Below are 18,293 nucleotides of genomic sequence, written 5' to 3'. Positions count from 1 at the left end.
TTAAGAGAATATAATAGCGTCATTATTTTCATTAATATTAACTTATTTTTTCAAGTGTTTTGCTTTAGAAAAGTGGACATTATTTACGTTTTCAAGAGTATATATAATGCATGTTATTTGCATGCATATGGAAAGAATTCAATGGTTGTATATACTCTACAAAGATGGGAAGAAAACTAACCAGGAATCAGAGAAGAAGATGGGGAGATTGTGATGTCGATGTCTAAATGCAGTGAGAAGTTCCAATAAGGAAATGAAGAAATGAAAACGTGTGACATTTGGGCTGCTAATCTCTGTAATTTATAGTCCTAGCACATCTTAGGCCTAAACCTTGGTCTAAGTAGTCATAGTTAATTAGCGGCTAAAAAAAGGGAATACTTGTCAACATAAAATTTCTGAAACCAAAATAATAGTAAAACGAATGGTGAAGAATAAAGCACATCTATTTTAGATTATGGTAAAATTAGTGGATCTAGGGATAGGAGACGAAGCACTCGGTAACTGAATATATGTACTTTATCCACGCACCCATCGCTTTAAAATTTGATCACAAAGAAAACAACTTACTTCACTCAATTATTTATTTTAAGTCATTTAGAGGTGTTGAATATTTAGAATAGAAGCTAAGGTAGTATTGCAGGTGGGTATTTCAAAAGAGTTTAAGTTATATATGCACCGGCATTATGGATAAGGAATTTTCTTACCTATCCAAAAAATATCTATAGATAAGCCTTTTTAAAATATGGGATTTGATCTTAAAATAAGATATATTGGGTGTTAAAACAGACAAATGAGGCCCGACGGGCGTCTGTTTAATTTTCTTTCTTCAACTGCAACTTATCTCACTAGTTTGCTAAATTTCTCAATACTTTGCCTAGGTATGTAATTTTCTTCATTTTAATATTGTTTCGGTTCATTAAATTTTTCTTTTGTTTTTTTTTCTTAAATTAAATACTTGTTTCGTTCATTATTTTTTTTACCTACCAACTACTTCCCCTAACTATCAATTCTTACTTTCTTAGTAATAATATAAGCTTATATGTATACTTTGTAACAAAAAACATTCATAGGTTGATGACTATAATAATGTGGACTAAATATTGTGATTCTTTAGGCTTATCTACACTTCCAATTTCAGCATACAAAAGGGGAAAAAAAAACATAAAAAAGTAATGGGTTTAGAGGAAAAGGTCGATCGCGGAATTTAAAGGAAGTGGCATCCGTCAACTTGACAAAGCTGTGTAAGAAAAGCATATTTGGTGCAACGAAATGCTTTCCATGTTGGAAGTTTATCGTTTACGAAAAAAAAAGAAAGAAGTTTATTGTTTGTTTGAGGTTTTTCAACTTTTGAGTTGTTTCAAACTGTTTGTTTGAGCTAAAACTTGAAGAAAAGTTATATTTTAAGGGTCTGCAAACTCTATTTCTCCAAATTTTAAAAAATTGAGAAACTTCTAAAAGAGTTACTGATTAAGTATATGGACATGAATTCATTTGAAAAAAAAAAAATTAAAAGTTTTGTAACTGGAAACTATTGTTTTACTTGAAATATTTCTAATTAGTTTTTCATAATTCGAATTCTCTATTGCAAGATGAAGTTGAAATAATGGACCAGATTAAAAAACAAAAACATATTAAGATTTTAATATATTTCAAATATTATCTATGGATAAACGGCTAAGTTTTTGAAAGATTTGAAAAATGAATTCAAAAATTCTAAAAGGTACAGTAATCTTTTTCCAAGATTTAACTCAAACAACCCGAAATCTTATAATTCTCTGATTTTTTTAACCTTAATCCTTTCTTGTTTATATAAATAATAAATCACTTTGTGTTCCTGAGTCTACCTTACATTGTTATTATGATGTCAGGGATTACGAATCAGCGGATTATGATTGGGATAATCTTGGATTCAAGTTGATTCAAACTGATTATATGTTTATGACAAGATGCTCTCAATATGGGAATTTTGAAAAAGGCCAACTTAATCCTTATGGGAACATTGAATTGAGCCCCTCTGCTGGTGTTTTGAACTATGGACAGGTTAATTCTTTATTTTCTTTTTAACTCAAATTTTCCTGTATCATCTGGTACTCGCTTTGTGCCCCCGACTAATTCGGATTTGTACAAGAAAGTCTCATTTTAGGGAGATAAACTAAATTGTTTCCTATCAAGCACGACTCCATTTCAAACTCGAGATCTCTAGCTAAGGCCAAGTATATACTTACTACCACACCACAAACATTTTTTCTTTGGAGATGTATTGTCGTCAAGTACCTCAAGCTTATGATCCGTAAAGATCTGGCACTTCCCCCCATAACTTTTCTTTACTATGAAATATTCCTTCACGATCCAAATGAGAGCAGACAAGATTATCATAAAATCAAACTAAAGATAAAATTATAACATTGCCAGATCTTTTATTATCATAGTCGACAATATTTTGAACAACTATAAAATGAACAATTATATTGTGGGGATGAGTTTGAATGACATTATTCGTATGTTGTCTTTTTATTATAATCGTTCGTTTAGAGAGACAATGAGGCACTAATCAGCAATAGTAATTAGCACCAATTTAAAATTAACTAGATATCCTAAGTTATCAATTTGCAGAGGGATTCAGTTCTTCTATTCTTACCTTAGAAAGTTCTTAAACTCCTTTCTTGCCAGTTGAGTATATTGGACCACAAAACAGATAAGTATGGGCATTTAAAGAACAAGTGGTCAATTGACTCCTCCCTTTCACTCAAAATAAAAAAATACTGGATTTTATAATAGATATTTAATCAGTGTTTTAGAATAACAAAAAGGATTTTTTTCCCTTCAAATTCACCTGAATTGACCAATTACTTGACTGTGAATTAAGTGAGACATTAATGAAAAAGACAATGTATATTAGACAACTATTCTTATGGTCTCTTATGTTTGGAGGTAGTGTAAAATAATCCTCTAAATATATCCTTGAACAATTAGTTCTTTAAGGTTGCCAAAAGTAAATATTTTTTGTCTCTGTCAAATATTTATAAACCATCGACAATAGTTGTGGTGGAGTGTTAAGTACCCTTTTATGCTTAATCAGAGGTTTCGGGTTCGAGACCTGGGTATGGAGCACTTTATCTTTCAATTTGGGATTTTCCAGCTTAAATATAAATTTAGTCGGACATCAATGCGAATATCAAATAACGAGTGAAAACACAAAAAAGATATTTAATAAACTCCGATTGTTAGATTTAAGTACATTCTAGTAATTGGAGACTAAAGGTAGATATGAAAAAAAGTACTCAAATAAATAACTTCATATTTTTCTAAAATATCAAATATTTTAGAAAATAGGTTGCCAGAACTATTACCATTTGGACCGGAAGTATGGAGTGACTGTAGTGTTATTTAATGTTTCTGACCACGATATGCTAGTAAACGTTAAGACAACTAGACAAGGCTCTACTGGCTACCAAACGACTTAACTCTTTTCATATAATAATGTTAAACAAAAAATCATTTTGGTAAACTGATGCAATTTAAAAAAAATTCAAACAGGGTTTAATTGAAGGTACAAAAGCTTATAGAAGAGATGATGGACGTACTTTTCTTTTCCGTCCACACGAAAGTGCAATTCGAATGCAAATTGGTGCTGAAAGAATGTGCATGCCTTCCCCTTCTACTCAACAATTTGTCGATGCTGTCAAGCTAACTGCTCTGGCTAATAACCGTTGGGTAATTATTCATCTCTTAAAATCTTCTATTAAAGTGTGTTTGGTACAATAGAAAATATTTTTCTACGATTTTTTTAGTGTTTGATAATTATCTTGAATTGTCAAAAAGATTATCGGCCTGAAAAGAGGATCTAGAAAATTATTCCATACAATAAAACAGTTTTCAGTGCAACATTTAATTTTCTTCATACCAAACACACATGGATTTTTATTTTCCTCGTCGATCCGTAATATCAGCACATGTTAGTAGCTATTTTGTGACCATGTGTGTTATTAATAAGAACAGATTCCACCTGCTGGCAAAGGGTCACTTTATATTAGGCCTCTGCTTATAGGAAATGGGCCTATACTTGGAGTGGCTCCAGCTCCTGAGTACACATTCCTTGTCTACGCTTGCCCTGTAGGAAATTATTTAAGGGTATGTGAACATTGCCATTTCTTTTCTTGATATAATTATTATTTCCTCAATCTATTAGCTTAAAGTTTTACTTTTGTTTGTATTTCCATATAGAATGGAACACAACCGTTAACCTTATATGTTGAGGAAGAACATCATCGTGCCTCACGAGGGGGAGCTGGTGGAGTCAAAAGCATTACTAATTATGGCCCGGTAAATGCTTCGTACTAATACATATTTGACCGATCAACCAAAAATAATTATATCCGCTAACTAAATATATACAAAAAATACGTATATTATACATTTATATATATATATTTTTCGGCTATTATTTTTAAAGCGGCTATACTATGTTGTTTACCCTAGAATTTTCATGCAAATGGTATCAAATGGTCCATCTTTGGATCTTAGATGTACGTCCTTAATTTTTGGTCATGCAGGTTTTGAAAGCTATAAAGAGAGCAAAGGAGAGAGGATACTCAGATGTATTGTACCTTGACTCAGTAAATAATAGATATATTGAAGAGGTCTCTGCCGCTAACATTTTCCTTGTTAAGGTAATTAACTCCATGTTCTACTTATTTATATAATATATACCCGTGTTAGACGCAAACCAGAACTTGTATAATGGGTTCAATTTCATTGAATTTTATTTACCGTTGAATTCATTGCACTTTTGAAATTATGGTTTCAGAATTTTATTTTTGTTGAAATTTTAGTTATATATGACATATATTCCTATTTCGTGTCAAAAATATTGAATTCGACTGGCCTATTCAACAAGCTCCATCAGCTATTGATTACATTGGTTTTACAGGGAACATAATATTTTGATCCTCAATTAATGAGATTTTAAAACGTCTTACAGGAAAAAGTCATTGCAACTCCAGTTCCCAGTGGAACCATTCTTGAAGGAATCACAAGGAAAAGCATTATAGACCTTGCACATGATCTTGGATACCAGGTATTAGGTGTGACAAACGGGCGGTTCGGGTCGAAAACGACTAATGAAAAAATGGATAAATTATCCTACCCGACCCATGTTTAATATGGATAAAAAAGGGGTTAACCGGCGGATAATATGGCACTTTTGAGAGAATTCTTAGTCTTCCTAACTTGAGGAGCCCCCAATTTGAGGCTTTACAAATGTAAAAGTTAGACCCATTGGTTATCCATTTTCTAAATGGATAATATGGTTCATATCCATATTTGACCCGTTTTTAAAAAGTTCATTCTCTAATCTATTTTTTAGTGGATAATATGGGTGGTTAACTGTTTTCTTTTAACCATTTTGCCACCCCTACCAGGTATATATATTGAATAACCGTGCAATTTAAGAATGGGTTTAATTTATTTAATATATGTTGTAGCTGATTCTCTTATTTTTCAAGGTAAGTAGTTCAATTTATATATTATAAGCATTTAGGTTATCATTTAAGTGACATAATAATATAAAATTTCTTTTACTTTATCAATATTGTATTAAAGTTAAACTCGCAGAGAATCAATAGGGTACTAATTATAACAACATGAACCACAAGAAGGGATGATTTTTTAAGGGTTTGTACACCTTGGTCCAGGTTGAAGAACGCTTGATTGAAGCTGAGGAATTGATTAGTGCAGATGAAGTTTTCTGTACAGGAACTGCACTTGGTGTTGCACCAATAGGAAGTATAACTTACAAGAACAAGCGGTAATATTTAAATTCAATTTGAGATTTCTCACTGCTCTGATATATAATTATCGCTAAGATATTGCTTACAATTAATTATGACTTAGCTTCATTCAAAAATTTTAAACTATTACCGTTACTATATTTTCTTTATGTGTCATACATATTCAATTCTTATTCTGCTTCTATTTGTTAATTTAGCTAACTAAAATTTGCGATATAAACTTGCAGGATTGAATACAAGGTAAGCTCAGAACTAATTAGCGAGCAATTAAACACGAGACTAGTAGCGATTCAAAAAGGTATTATCGAGGACAAGAGGGATTGGGTTCTTGAGATTAAGTGAGCTTTAGTTTGATGACGTTAGCAGAGTTACACTTGCAAAATTTGTGCACCAGTTTTTTTTGTAAAAAGACTATGCAATGTAATAAGTTATAGTAAGTAATTATTTTGAGACATGAGATTAGACAAATTATCATTGTATTAATTAAAACGTTATGCTCTAATAGCTCCTTATACCCTAAATATTGGGCCGTTGGATTGAGTGGATGTTTTGAAATTGCATAGATCTTTTGTTGGATAAACATTGTGGCCAAAATGTTAGAGTCTCACGTCGGCCATTAAGAGATGGAAATGTTATTTTATATGGTTTTGGGCAATCCCCTCAACCTAATGAGCTAACCTCTAGGGTTAAGTTAGGACCAAGGTTCATTTATCACTAATAAAGACGTACCAAATGCAGAAATGCTCCAACAACGACCTCTCAAATAGTCAAATGTTTAATCTCTTTTGGGATATTGTATGCTTTGGGTCAAACCCACACGATTTTTTCAAAAAGGTCTCTCGTCATTTACAAATCTCTATATTTTATATGTAGATTCTCAAGTACACTTAGGGGTCGTTTGGCATATGGTATAAGGGAGCATATGTCACGACCCGGAATCCCAACCTCGGAGTCGTGATGACGCCTAACATCCACTTGCTAGGGAAGCCAACGTGAGATAGTTAATTAGTCAAATTTTAACAGTTTAAAATAAAGTGATGATAAATAACGAGAGATAGGTACTCAAACTAATATAACACTAGCATAAGTCATGTAATAATATCTCCTCCCAAAGATCCAGAGTCACGAGTACACGAACTACTAGAAGTTCTATAAATAGAGTCTAAAATAAATATAACTGTTTCGAATGAAATGAATAGTAAAAGAGGAAAGAGGAAGGGGACTTCAAGGTCTGCGGACGTCAGCAGATCTACCTCAAGTCTCCGAATGCGATAATCCAAGTTAGCGCACCTCACGTACAGCTGGAACCAATACCAAAATCTGCACAATAAATACAGAGTGTAGTATGAGTACAATCGAACTAATGTACTCCGTAAGTGTCGAGTCTAACCTCGACGAGGTAGTGGCGAGGCTACGACAGGACACTCAGGTAATTAAACCTATACAAACATAGATATATATAGCAAACAACAACAAAATAGAGATATAATATGGGCGGTTGGGAGGGGACATGCGAAAGAGGGACAAGATACGATAACTACAACAGGAATGACAACACAAGACAGTCAAATAAGTCATCAACCAATAAAGACGGATAAACATACGGTATAAAATGGAACGGCATCACCCTCGTGCTTTTATTCTCAACCTTACCATGAAATGATGATATAAGTAGAATGAAATGGCACGGCATCACCCTTCGTGCTTTTACTCTCGATTTGCCCATGTAACAATGAATAATTGATATAGATGGCACGATATCACCCTTTGTGCTTATACTCTCAATCTCACTATGCATCAATGAATAAATGATATAGATGGTACGAAATCACCCTTTGTGCTTTATATCTCTTCCTTACTATGTATTAATCAATAAATAAGGCAATAAAATGGCACGACATCACCCTTTGTGCTTTAACACTCTCCCTTACCATGTTGAATATAAAAATTCGGGAGAAGAATAATGCAAAGGATGTACTTTACGTCAATTATGATTCCAAGACATCAAACCTCAACTTCCAAAATACTCAACCATTACTAATTAATCCATAAATATGGAAGGAACAATCAAATAGGTAATAATCTAATATAAGCATGGATGTCATAATTGAAGAGGCAATAAATCGCAAGGAAACAAGTTCTACGTGCATGCTTTAACCCAACAACAACGCATAAGTACTCGTCACCTCACATATACGTTGTACCCGCACATTAAAAAGGTAGCAAATAGGCAAACAAGTCCAAATCCCTCAAGTCAAGGTTAACCATGACACTTACCTCGCTCCGCAATCAATTCAAAGCTCTACCAGGGCCTTTCCTCTAAAATCTGCCTCCGAACCAACCAGATCTAATCAAAATCGACTCAATAACATCAAATATCGCTAAGGAATTCAATTACAGTACATAAAGTTAAGATCTTTACACTTTACCCAAAAAATCAACAAAAATCAACCCTGGGCCTGCTTGGTCAAAACCCGAGATTCGGACCAAAACCCATTTACTCATTCACTCTCGAGCTCGATTATATAATTAGTTTTGAAATTCGACCCCAATTTGAGGTCAAAATCCAGATTTGTAAAAAACAAAAACCCCCAATTATTCCCAAATACCTAATTTTCTACTATGAAAGGATAAAGATTAAGGCTAGAAATTAATGGGTGATGATGGAAATGGAAGAAAATAAGTTAAAGTATACTAACCTATGAAAGGATGATGAATTTTCTCTTTAAAATCGCCTCTAGGCTGAGCTCAAATGGAAAGATGGTGAAAAATGGGTGAAATCCTTATTTTTAGAAGTTTATATGACTGGGCGTCAGGTGTTCATCGCGTTCGCGAGACACTTGACACGTTCGCAAAGGGCACTAATTAGTTGGATTACGCGATCACGAAATACTCTACGCGTTCGCGCAGGCTTATCCCACCTTGCCTTCGCGTTCGCGAGACACCTGACGCGTTCACGTAGAGTAATTTCCATTCCCCAGTCCCCGCCTCTCTAACACTATGCGTTCGCGATGGTGTGGTCGCATTTGCAAGGGCAGACCCCCCCCTGCTCCGCGTTCGCAATGAGTAACTCCACCCCAGTCCCAACTTTCCCCTTCGCGATCGTGAAGCACACAACACCAGAAACTAGCAGAAGCTAAACCAGCAATTTCCTTAAGTTCAAAGCATCTGCAACCTATCCGAAACTCTTCCGAGCCCTCGGGCTCCAAACCAAACATGCACACAAGTCCAAAAACATCCTACAAACTTGCTCGCGCGATCAAAACACTAAAATAACACCTAAAACTACGAATTGGTCACCAAAACAAATAAAATTTTCAAAGAAGCTTAAGAACTTTCATTTTAACAACTTGACGTCCGAATCACGTCAAATCAACTCCATTTTGCACCAAGTTTTGCAGACAAGTCATAAATAAAGTAATGAACTTATATCAAGTTTCGGAATCCGAATCCAGACCCGGTGACAAAAAAGTCTAACTACGATCAAACTTGAAATTTCTTTAAACCTTTAAACTTTTAGTTTTCAACAAATGGTGATAATTTGAGCTAGGGACTTCCGAATTCCATTCCGGGCATACGCCAGAGTCCCAAATCATGATACCGACCCACTGGGTCCGTCAAAATACTGATCCAGATTCGTTTTCTCAAAATGTTGATCGAAGTCAACTCAAATGAGTTTTAAAAACCTTTCGAAAAAAGACACGGACTGCACACGCAAATCGAGGAAGGCTAAATAGATCTAGTCGAGGTTTTGGAACACAAAAATGAAGGTTAAAACTATAAATGACCTATCGGGTCATCACATTCTTCACCTTTAAAACAAACATTCGTCCTCGAACGGACATAGAAAAGTACCTGGACTGGTGAAAAGGTGTGGATATCTACTCCGCATGTCCGACCCAGACTCCCATGTAGCTGCCTTGATCGACTGACCTTTCCACTGCACTCGAACTGAAGGATAACTCTTCGACCTCAACTGCCGGACCTGCCGGGCTAGAATAGCAATCGACTCCTCCTCATAAGTCAAATCCTTGTCCAATTGGACTGAGCTAAAATCTAACACATGGGACGGATCGCCGTTATACTTTTGGAGCATGGACACATGGAACACTGGATGGACTGCTGATAAACAAGGTGGCAATGCAAGCTTGTAGGCCACCTCACTCACTCTCTAAAGAATCTCAAAGGGTCTGATACACCTAGGGCTCAACTTGCCCTTCTTTCAGAACCTCATCACACCCTTCATAGGTAAAACCCGGAGCAACACCCTCTCTCCGACCATGAATGCAACATCACGAACTCTACGGTAGACATAACTCTTCTACCGAGACTGAGCGGTGTGAAGTCGATCCTAAATAATCTTGACCTTATCCAAGGCATCCTATACCAAATCTGTACCCAATAACTGAGCCTCCCCCGGCTCGAACTATCCAACTGGCGAACGACACCGCCTCCCGTATAATGCCTCATAGGGAGTCATCTGAATGCTCGACTTGTAGTTGTTGTTGTAGGCAAACTCCGCAAGCGGAAAGAATTGATCCCAAGAACCCTCGAAATCCATAACGCACGCGCGAAGCATATCCTCCAATATCTGAATAGTGCGCTCGGACTGTCCGTCCGTCCGGGGGTGAAATGTTGTGCTCAACTCAACATGTGTGCCCAACTCATGTTGTACGGCCCTCTAGAAGTGTAAGGTGAACTGTGTACCTCGATCAGAAATGATAGACACGGGCACACCATGAAGACGGACGATCTCGCGGATGTAGATCTCAGCTAACCTCTCTAAAGAATAGGTAACTTCCACTGGAATGAAATGTGCCGACTTGGTCAACATGTCCACAATGACCCATACCGCATCGAACTCCTTCTGAGTTCGTGGGAGTCCAACAACAAAAGCCATAGTGATACACTCCCACTTCCACTCAGGAATCTCTAACTTCTGAAGCAAACCACCAGGTCTCTGATGCTCGTGCTTTACTTGCTGACAATTCAGACACCGAGCTACATATGCAACTATATCCTTCTTCATCCTTCTCCACCAATAATGCTGCCGCATGTCCTGATACATCTTGGCGGTGCCCAGATGAATAGAATACCGGGAACTATGGGCCTCCTCAAGAATCAACTCACGAAGCCCATCCACATTAGGCACACAAATATGGCCTTGCATCCTCAAAACCCTCATCATCTCCAACAGTAACCTGCTTGGCACCATCGTGCCACACCATGTCCTTAAGGACAAGCAAATGTGAATCATCATACTGATGCTCTCTGATGCGCTCATACAAGGAAGACCGGGCGACTGTGCAAGCTAGAACACGACTGGGCTCTGAAACATCTAACCTCATGAATTGATTGGCCAAAGCCTGAACATCCGTAGCAAGCGGCCTCTCACCAACTGGAATATACGCAAGGCTACCCATACTCATTGACTTTCTACTCAAGGCATCAGCCACCATATTAGCCTTCCCAGGATGATACAAAATGGTGATATCATAGTCTTTCAACAACTTTAACCATCTCCTCTGCCTCAAGTTGAGATCCTTTTATTTGAAAAAATATTGTAGACTCTGATGATCCGTGAATACCTCACACGACGCGCCATAAAGATAGTGCCTCCAAATCTTCAGTGCATGAACAATGGCTGCCAACTCTAAGTCATGAACATGGTAATTCTTCTCATGAACCTTCAACTGCCACGATGCGTATGTAATTACCGTACCATTCTGCATCAATACTGTTCCGAGCCCAATACGAGATGTATCACAATACACCATGTAAGATCCTGAGCCAGCGGGCAACACCAACACTAGCGCCGTAGTCAAAGCAGTCTTAAGCTTCTGAAAGCTCAACTCACACTTGTCCGACCATCTGAATGAAGCACCCTTCTGGGTCAATCTAGTCAATGGGGATGCTATAGATGAATACATATCTACGAACTGGCAATAATAACCCGTCAAATCTAGGAAATTCCAGATCTATGTAGCTGAAGTAGGTCTAGGCCAGTTCTGAATTGCCTCAATCTTCTTAGGATCCACTTTATGCCCTCTACCGATACAACATGTCCCAAAAAGGCGACTGAGTCTAACCAAAACTCACACTTTGAAAACTTGGCATATAACTGCTATCTCTCAGAGTCTGGAGTACAATCCGAAGATACTACTCATGCTCCTCTCGATTGCGGGAGTAGATCAAGATATCATCAATGAATACAATCACAAAAGAATCCAAGTAGGGCTTGAATACCCGGTTCATCAAATCCATAAATGTTGCTGGGGCATTTGTTAACCCAAATGACATCACTAGGAACTCATAATGCCCATACTAAGTCTGAAAAGCCGTCCTAGGGACATCAAATGCCCTAATCCTCAACTGTTGGTAGGCAGACCTCAAATCAATCTTCGAAAATACTTTGGCACCCTGAATCTGATCAAATAAGTCATCAATCTTCGGCAATAGATACTAGTTCTTGATAGTGACTTTGTTCAACTGCCGATAATCTATACACATCCTCATCGATCTATCTTTCTTCTTCACGAACAATACGGGCGCTCCCTAGGGCGATACACTAGGTCTAATGAAGCCCTTATCAAGTAAATCTTGCAACTGCTCCTTCAATTCCTTCAACTCAGGTGGCGCCATATAGTATGGTGGAATAGAAATGGGCTGAGTGCCCGGAGCCAAACAATACAGAAGTCAATATCTTTGTCGAGTGGCATCCCCGGAAGATCTGTAGGAAACACCTTTGGAAACTCACGAAAACCTGCTACTGAATCCATGGAAGGAACCTCCGCACTAGAATCGCGGACATAGGCCAAATAAGCTAGACATCCCTTCTCGACCATACGTCGAGCCTTCACATAAGAAATAAATTTACTTAGAGAGTGGCCAGGAGTCCCCCTACACTCTAATTGAGGCAACCCCGGTATGGCTAAGGTCACCGTCTTGGCGTGGCAGTCCAATATAGCATGATAAGGTGACAAACAATCCATACCTAAGATAATATCAAAATCTACCATATCAAGAAGTAGAAGATCTACGCTAGTCTCAAGACTCCCAATAGTAACCACACACGAGCGATAGACACAATCTACAACAATAGAATCTCCCACAAGTGTGGACACATACACAGAAGCACTCAAAGAATCACAAGGCATAACCAGATATGAAGCAAAATAGGATGACACATAGGAATAAGTAGATCCTGGACAAAATAGAACTGAAGCATCTCTATGGAAAACTAGAACAATACCTATGATACCGACATCAGGTGACTCGGCCTCAGGCCTAGCCGGGAAAGCATAACATCGGGGCTGGGCTGCACCATTCTGAATTACATCTCTAGGACGGCCTCTAGCTGGCTGGCCTCTACCTCTAACGGCCTGACCTCCGCCTATAAAGGCCTGACCTCCACCTCTGGCTGCCTGAACCTTGCCTCTAGCTGGTTGAGCGGGCGGTGGAGCAGCCGGTGCCAGAATCATGACACGAGAACCCTGCTGCTGCATGCTGCCCTGTGACCTAGGGCAAAATCTAGCAATGTGCCTCAGATTACCACAGGTATAACAAACCCTCAGTTGTTGTGACTGCTGACCCTGGAACTAGCCCTGAGAACCAGGTTAACCACTCTGATAGCTTTGGATCGTAGGTGCACTGATAGGAGCTGGTGGTACACTATAGGCTGGCTGTCCAGAATGAGGCACGTAAGGACTACGACTCCTTGAAGCATTGTGAGACACCTGAAGCAATGAATGAAATGGCCTGGGAGGATGGCCTCTACCAAAGGTACCCCTACCTCCAGATGAGGCACCACTGAAACCACCAAAATTACGGGGCCTCTTATCTGACACCATCCCTTCTCTTGAGCACGCATTAACTCCATGCGTCTGGCAATATCTACGGCTGTCTGAAAGAAAATATCACTCCCTGTCTCCTGGCCATCTGAAGCCTGATAGTGTAAGTGAGCCCATCAACAAATCTCCTCACTCGCTCCTTCTTAGTAGGAAGCAAATAGTGGCAATGCGAGCTAAGTCCACAAATCGAGTCTCGTACTGGGTGACAGTCATACTACCTTGTTGAAGTCGCTCAAACTGCCTGTGATACTTCTCTCTCAGGGTGACAGGGATGAACTTCTCTAGAAATAGCTGTGATAACTGATCCTAGGTAAGTGTAGGCGACTCAACTGGTCTAGTCAACATATAATCTCTCCACCATCTCTGGGAGGAACCAGTCATATGAAATGCTGTAAAATTGACCCCATTGGTTTCAACTATACCCATGTTCCGCAGCACCTCGTGGCAACGGTCCAGAAAATCCTATGGGTCCTCAGAAGATGCACCACTGAAATGAAGAGGAAAGAGCTTGGTGAACTTATCCAACCTCAACATAGCCTCAAAAGAAAAACGGGGCCTATCACTGGCCTGTGCCGCAATAATCGGTTGAACCATCCAAACTGGCGGGGCTATTGGAGTCTAATATTGGGGAGCCATCTGCTCTAGGGTGTGAGTAGCGGGTGTCTGTGCTCCTCCCCCAGTCTGAGAGATGGTTGGTGCCACCAGGAATGTACCGGTCTGGGCCACACTCTCCATAAGGCCCACTAAACAGACTAAAGCGTCCTCAAGCACTGGAGTGGCTATGAGCTGGTCCAACAGGTACAATCTGGGCTGGAACCTCCTCATCAAAATCAACCTGAGGCTCCACTGTCGGTGTTGCATCTCGAGCTCTAGGCTGAGCTATGCCTCTGCCTCGGCCTCTGGCGTGACCTCGGCCTCGACCTCTGCCCTTAGTCGGAGCTGCCACAAGGGGCTCCGGCTCCTGTCCTGCGGTAGATGCAGTGCGTGTTCTGGCCATCTGCGAGAGAACAAGAATATAAGGGTTCAATCATCAATGATAGAATATAATCGCACGACAGAGTAAGAAAGAAGAGAGATTTTTTTCCTAAACTCCATAGCCTCTGGAAGATAAGTACAGACGTCTCCGTACCTATCCTCCAGACTCTACTAAGCTTGCTCGTGACTCGTGAGACCTAAGCAACCTAGTGCTCTGATACCAACTTATCACGACCCGGAATCCCAACCTCGGGGTCGTGATGGCGCCTAATATCCACTTGCTAGGCAAGCCAACGTGAGATAGTAAATTAGTCAAAGTTTAACAGTTTAAAACTAAGTGATGATAAATAATGAGAGATAGGTACTCAAACTAATACAACACCAGCATAAGTTATGTAATAATATCTTCTCCTAAAGATCCGGAGTCACGAGTACACGAACTACTAGAAGTTCTACAAATGGAGTCTGGAATAAATAGAATTGTTTCGAATGAAATGAACAGTAAAAAAGGAAAGAGGAAGGGGACTTCAAGGTCTGCGGATGTCAGCAGATCTACCTCAAGTCTCCGAATGCGACAATCCAAGCTAGCGCACCTCACGTATAGCTGGGACCAATACCAAAATCTGCACAAGAAATATAGAGTGTAGTGTGAGTACAATCGACCCAATGTACTCCGTAAGTATCGAGCCTAACCTCGACGAGGTAGTGACGAGGCTATGACAGGATACTCACATAATTAAACCTGTACAAACATAGATATATGTACCAAACAGCAACAAAATAGAGAATTAATATGTGCAGTTAGAAGGGGACATGCGAAAGAGGGACAAGATACGATAACTACAACAAGAATGACAACACAAGACAGTCAAATAATGCAAAGGATGTACTTTACGTCAATTATGATTCCAAGATATCAAACCTCAACTTCCAAAATACTCAACCATTACTAATTAATCCATAAATACGGAAGGAACGATCAAATAAGTAATAATCTAATCTAAGCATGGATGTCATAATTAAAGAGGCAATAAATCGCAAGGAAACAAGTTCTACTTGCATGCTTTAACCCAAAACAACACATAAGTACTCGTCACCTCACATATACGTTGTACCCACACATTAGGAACGTAGAAAATAGGCAAACAAGTCTTAATCTCTCAAGTCAAGGTTAAGCACGACACTTACCTTGCTTCACAATCAATTCAAAGCTATACCAGTCCCTTTCCTCTAAAATCCACCTCTGAACCAACCGAATCTAACCAAAATTGACTCTATAACATCAAATAAAGTTAGGGAATTCAATTAAAATACATAAAGAGTTAAGATCTTTACACTTTTTCCAAAAAGTAAACAAAAGTCAACCCCGAGCTCGCTGGGTCAAAACTCGAGATTCGGACCAAAACCCATTCACCCCCGAGCCCGATTATGCAATTAGTTTTGAAATTCGACCCCAATTTGAGGTCTAAATCTGAAATTTGCAAAACTCCACCTAATTCTTCCCAAATCCCTAATTTTTTACCATGAAAGGACAAAGATTAAGGCTAAAAATTAATGGGTAATGATGAAAATGGAAGAAATTAAGTTAAAGTATACTAACCTATGAAAGGATGATGAATTTTCTCTTTAAAATCGTCTCTAGGCCGAGGTCAAATGGAAAGATGGTGAAAAATGGGTGAAATCCCGATTTTTAGAAGTTTATTTGACTGGGCGTCAGGTGTTCATCGCGTTCGCGAGACACCTAATGCATTCGCGAAAGGCACTGCCCAGTTGGTTTACGCGATCGTGAAATACTCTATACGTTCGCGTAAGTTTAGCCCACCTTGACTTCCCGTTCGCGAGCCTGGGCTCGCGTTCGTGTAGAGTAATTTCCATTCCCCAACCCCCGCCTCTCTCACATTACGCGTTCGCGACGGTATGGTCGCGTTCGTGAAGGGAAGACCCCCCACTGCTCCATGTTCACGACCAAAGCCTCACGTTCGCGATGAGTATCTCCACCCCAGTCCCAACTTTCCCCTTCACGCTCGCGAAGCACACAACACCGAAAACAAAACAGAAGCTAAACCAGCATTTTTCGTAAGTTCAAAGCATCCACAACATATCCGAAACTCTTCCGATCCCTCGGGGCTCCAAACCAAACATGCACACAAGTCCAAAAATATTAAACGAATTCTCTCGCGCGATCAAAACACCAAAATAACACATAGAACTACGAATCGGATACCAAAACGAATGAAATTTTTAAAGAAGCTTAAGAACTTTCATTTTAACAACCGGACGTCCGAATCACGTCAAATCAACTCCGTTTTGCACCAAATTTTGCAGACAAGTCATAAATACAGTAATAAACTTATATCAAGTTCTGGAACACGAATCTGGACCTGATAGCAATAAAGTCAAACTTGGTCAAACTTGGAATTTCTTTAAACCTTTTAAACTTTTAGTTTTCAACAAATGGCGATAATTCGAGCTAGAGACATCCGAATTCGATTACTAGCATACGCCCGAGTCCTAAATCACTTTACGGACACACCATGACCGTCAAAATACTGATCCGGGTCCGTTTGCTCAAAACGTTGACCGAAGTCAACTCAAATGAGTTTTAAAGCACGATTTCACATTTTTATCAAAATTTCACATAAAAACCTTCCGAAAAAAGACACAGATTGCGCACGCAAATCAAGAAAGGCTAAACGGATCTAGTCGAGGTTTCGGAATACAAAAATGAAGGTTAAAACTATAAATGATCTATCGGGTCATCACACATCACCATACTCATCCCGTTGGTCTTGACTCTGATAGCAGTTGTCAAGCTAAAACATCCCAAAGATACTATTAACATAATGTTCCGCTTTGGGCCAAGCCTGCCCGATTTTTTTCAAAAGGATTTTTACTATTAAAAAATCTCTACACCTTATATGTAGGTTCCAATCTTTTTAACTAATAATGTGAGAATTTATTCACATACCCAATATTTTTCTTCTAGTTTTGTCATGATTGCCCTGTTTTAACATAATGACAAGTTCATATCTAAGTAAACAAAATTGCGTTGGGCTTAACTCAAAAGACTTGTAATGGCAAAAAACCAAATCAACGGGACTTAGCTTATAGTCATGTAAAAGGGCTAATGCGGATGAAGAAGTCCAGTTTTCAGTTGATGTTAATATATTAATAGCATTAACCATTTAATGAAACTTTAGCGATGAAGTTGTGGAGCTCGATCATTGTATCCATTCTCCATCACCAACAAATTAACAGCATTAGTCTTTTAATGGTACTGTAGTAGTCATAAAAAAATCCTTCCTTAGATTATGTGTCAAAACCAAATAGCAAAAAGATAGATTAGAAAGTTGTGTCGAGCTGTGCACAAGATTAAGTTAGTCAAATTGATAGACCTTTAAACCCAAGGTAGATTTAATGGAGAGTGATCAAGAGACCTATGTCTTTGTCTTGTCTCATTTAATAATTTAATGTAAATTTTTACCCTCTAATTCCTTCTGATTCCACTCAATTTAGGTATATACATTATTACACCACCAAAAACCACTGTGAATTTGCACAATGATAAAAGAAATATGGCTAGAATTTGACTTGACTATGGTCTACGACGAAGCTTTGTTGTTCTTTTAGTAGGTCTATAATACCTTCTTTCATTTGCTTTTCTCCTTTCAGTTTGGAA

The 18,293-nt window shown here is 38.7% G+C and overlaps 1 protein-coding gene across 1 annotated transcript; it reads left to right on the top strand.

The window, feature by feature from the left end:
• Positions 1-1,851: 1,851 nt before the first annotated feature.
• LOC107777580 (branched-chain-amino-acid aminotransferase 2, chloroplastic-like) lies at positions 1,852-6,246 on the top strand. Its single transcript, XM_075231047.1, has 8 exons — positions 1,852-2,040; positions 3,538-3,714; positions 4,000-4,131; positions 4,225-4,323; positions 4,554-4,670; positions 4,982-5,077; positions 5,694-5,806; positions 6,017-6,246. Exons 1-8 carry the CDS (start codon positions 1,933-1,935, stop codon positions 6,129-6,131), a joined length of 957 nt encoding a protein of 318 aa, XP_075087148.1. The 5' UTR covers positions 1,852-1,932; the 3' UTR covers positions 6,132-6,246.
• The last annotated feature ends 12,047 nt before the right edge of the window (positions 6,247-18,293 follow it).

The sequence above is a fragment of the Nicotiana tabacum genome, chromosome 15, assembly GCF_000715075.1.
Source record: "Nicotiana tabacum cultivar K326 chromosome 15, ASM71507v2, whole genome shotgun sequence".
In the NCBI taxonomy this organism is placed as follows: Eukaryota; Viridiplantae; Streptophyta; class Magnoliopsida; order Solanales; family Solanaceae; genus Nicotiana; species Nicotiana tabacum.
The sequence above is the reverse complement of the archived record's forward strand: the minus strand, read 5'-3'. Positions and strand labels throughout refer to the sequence as shown.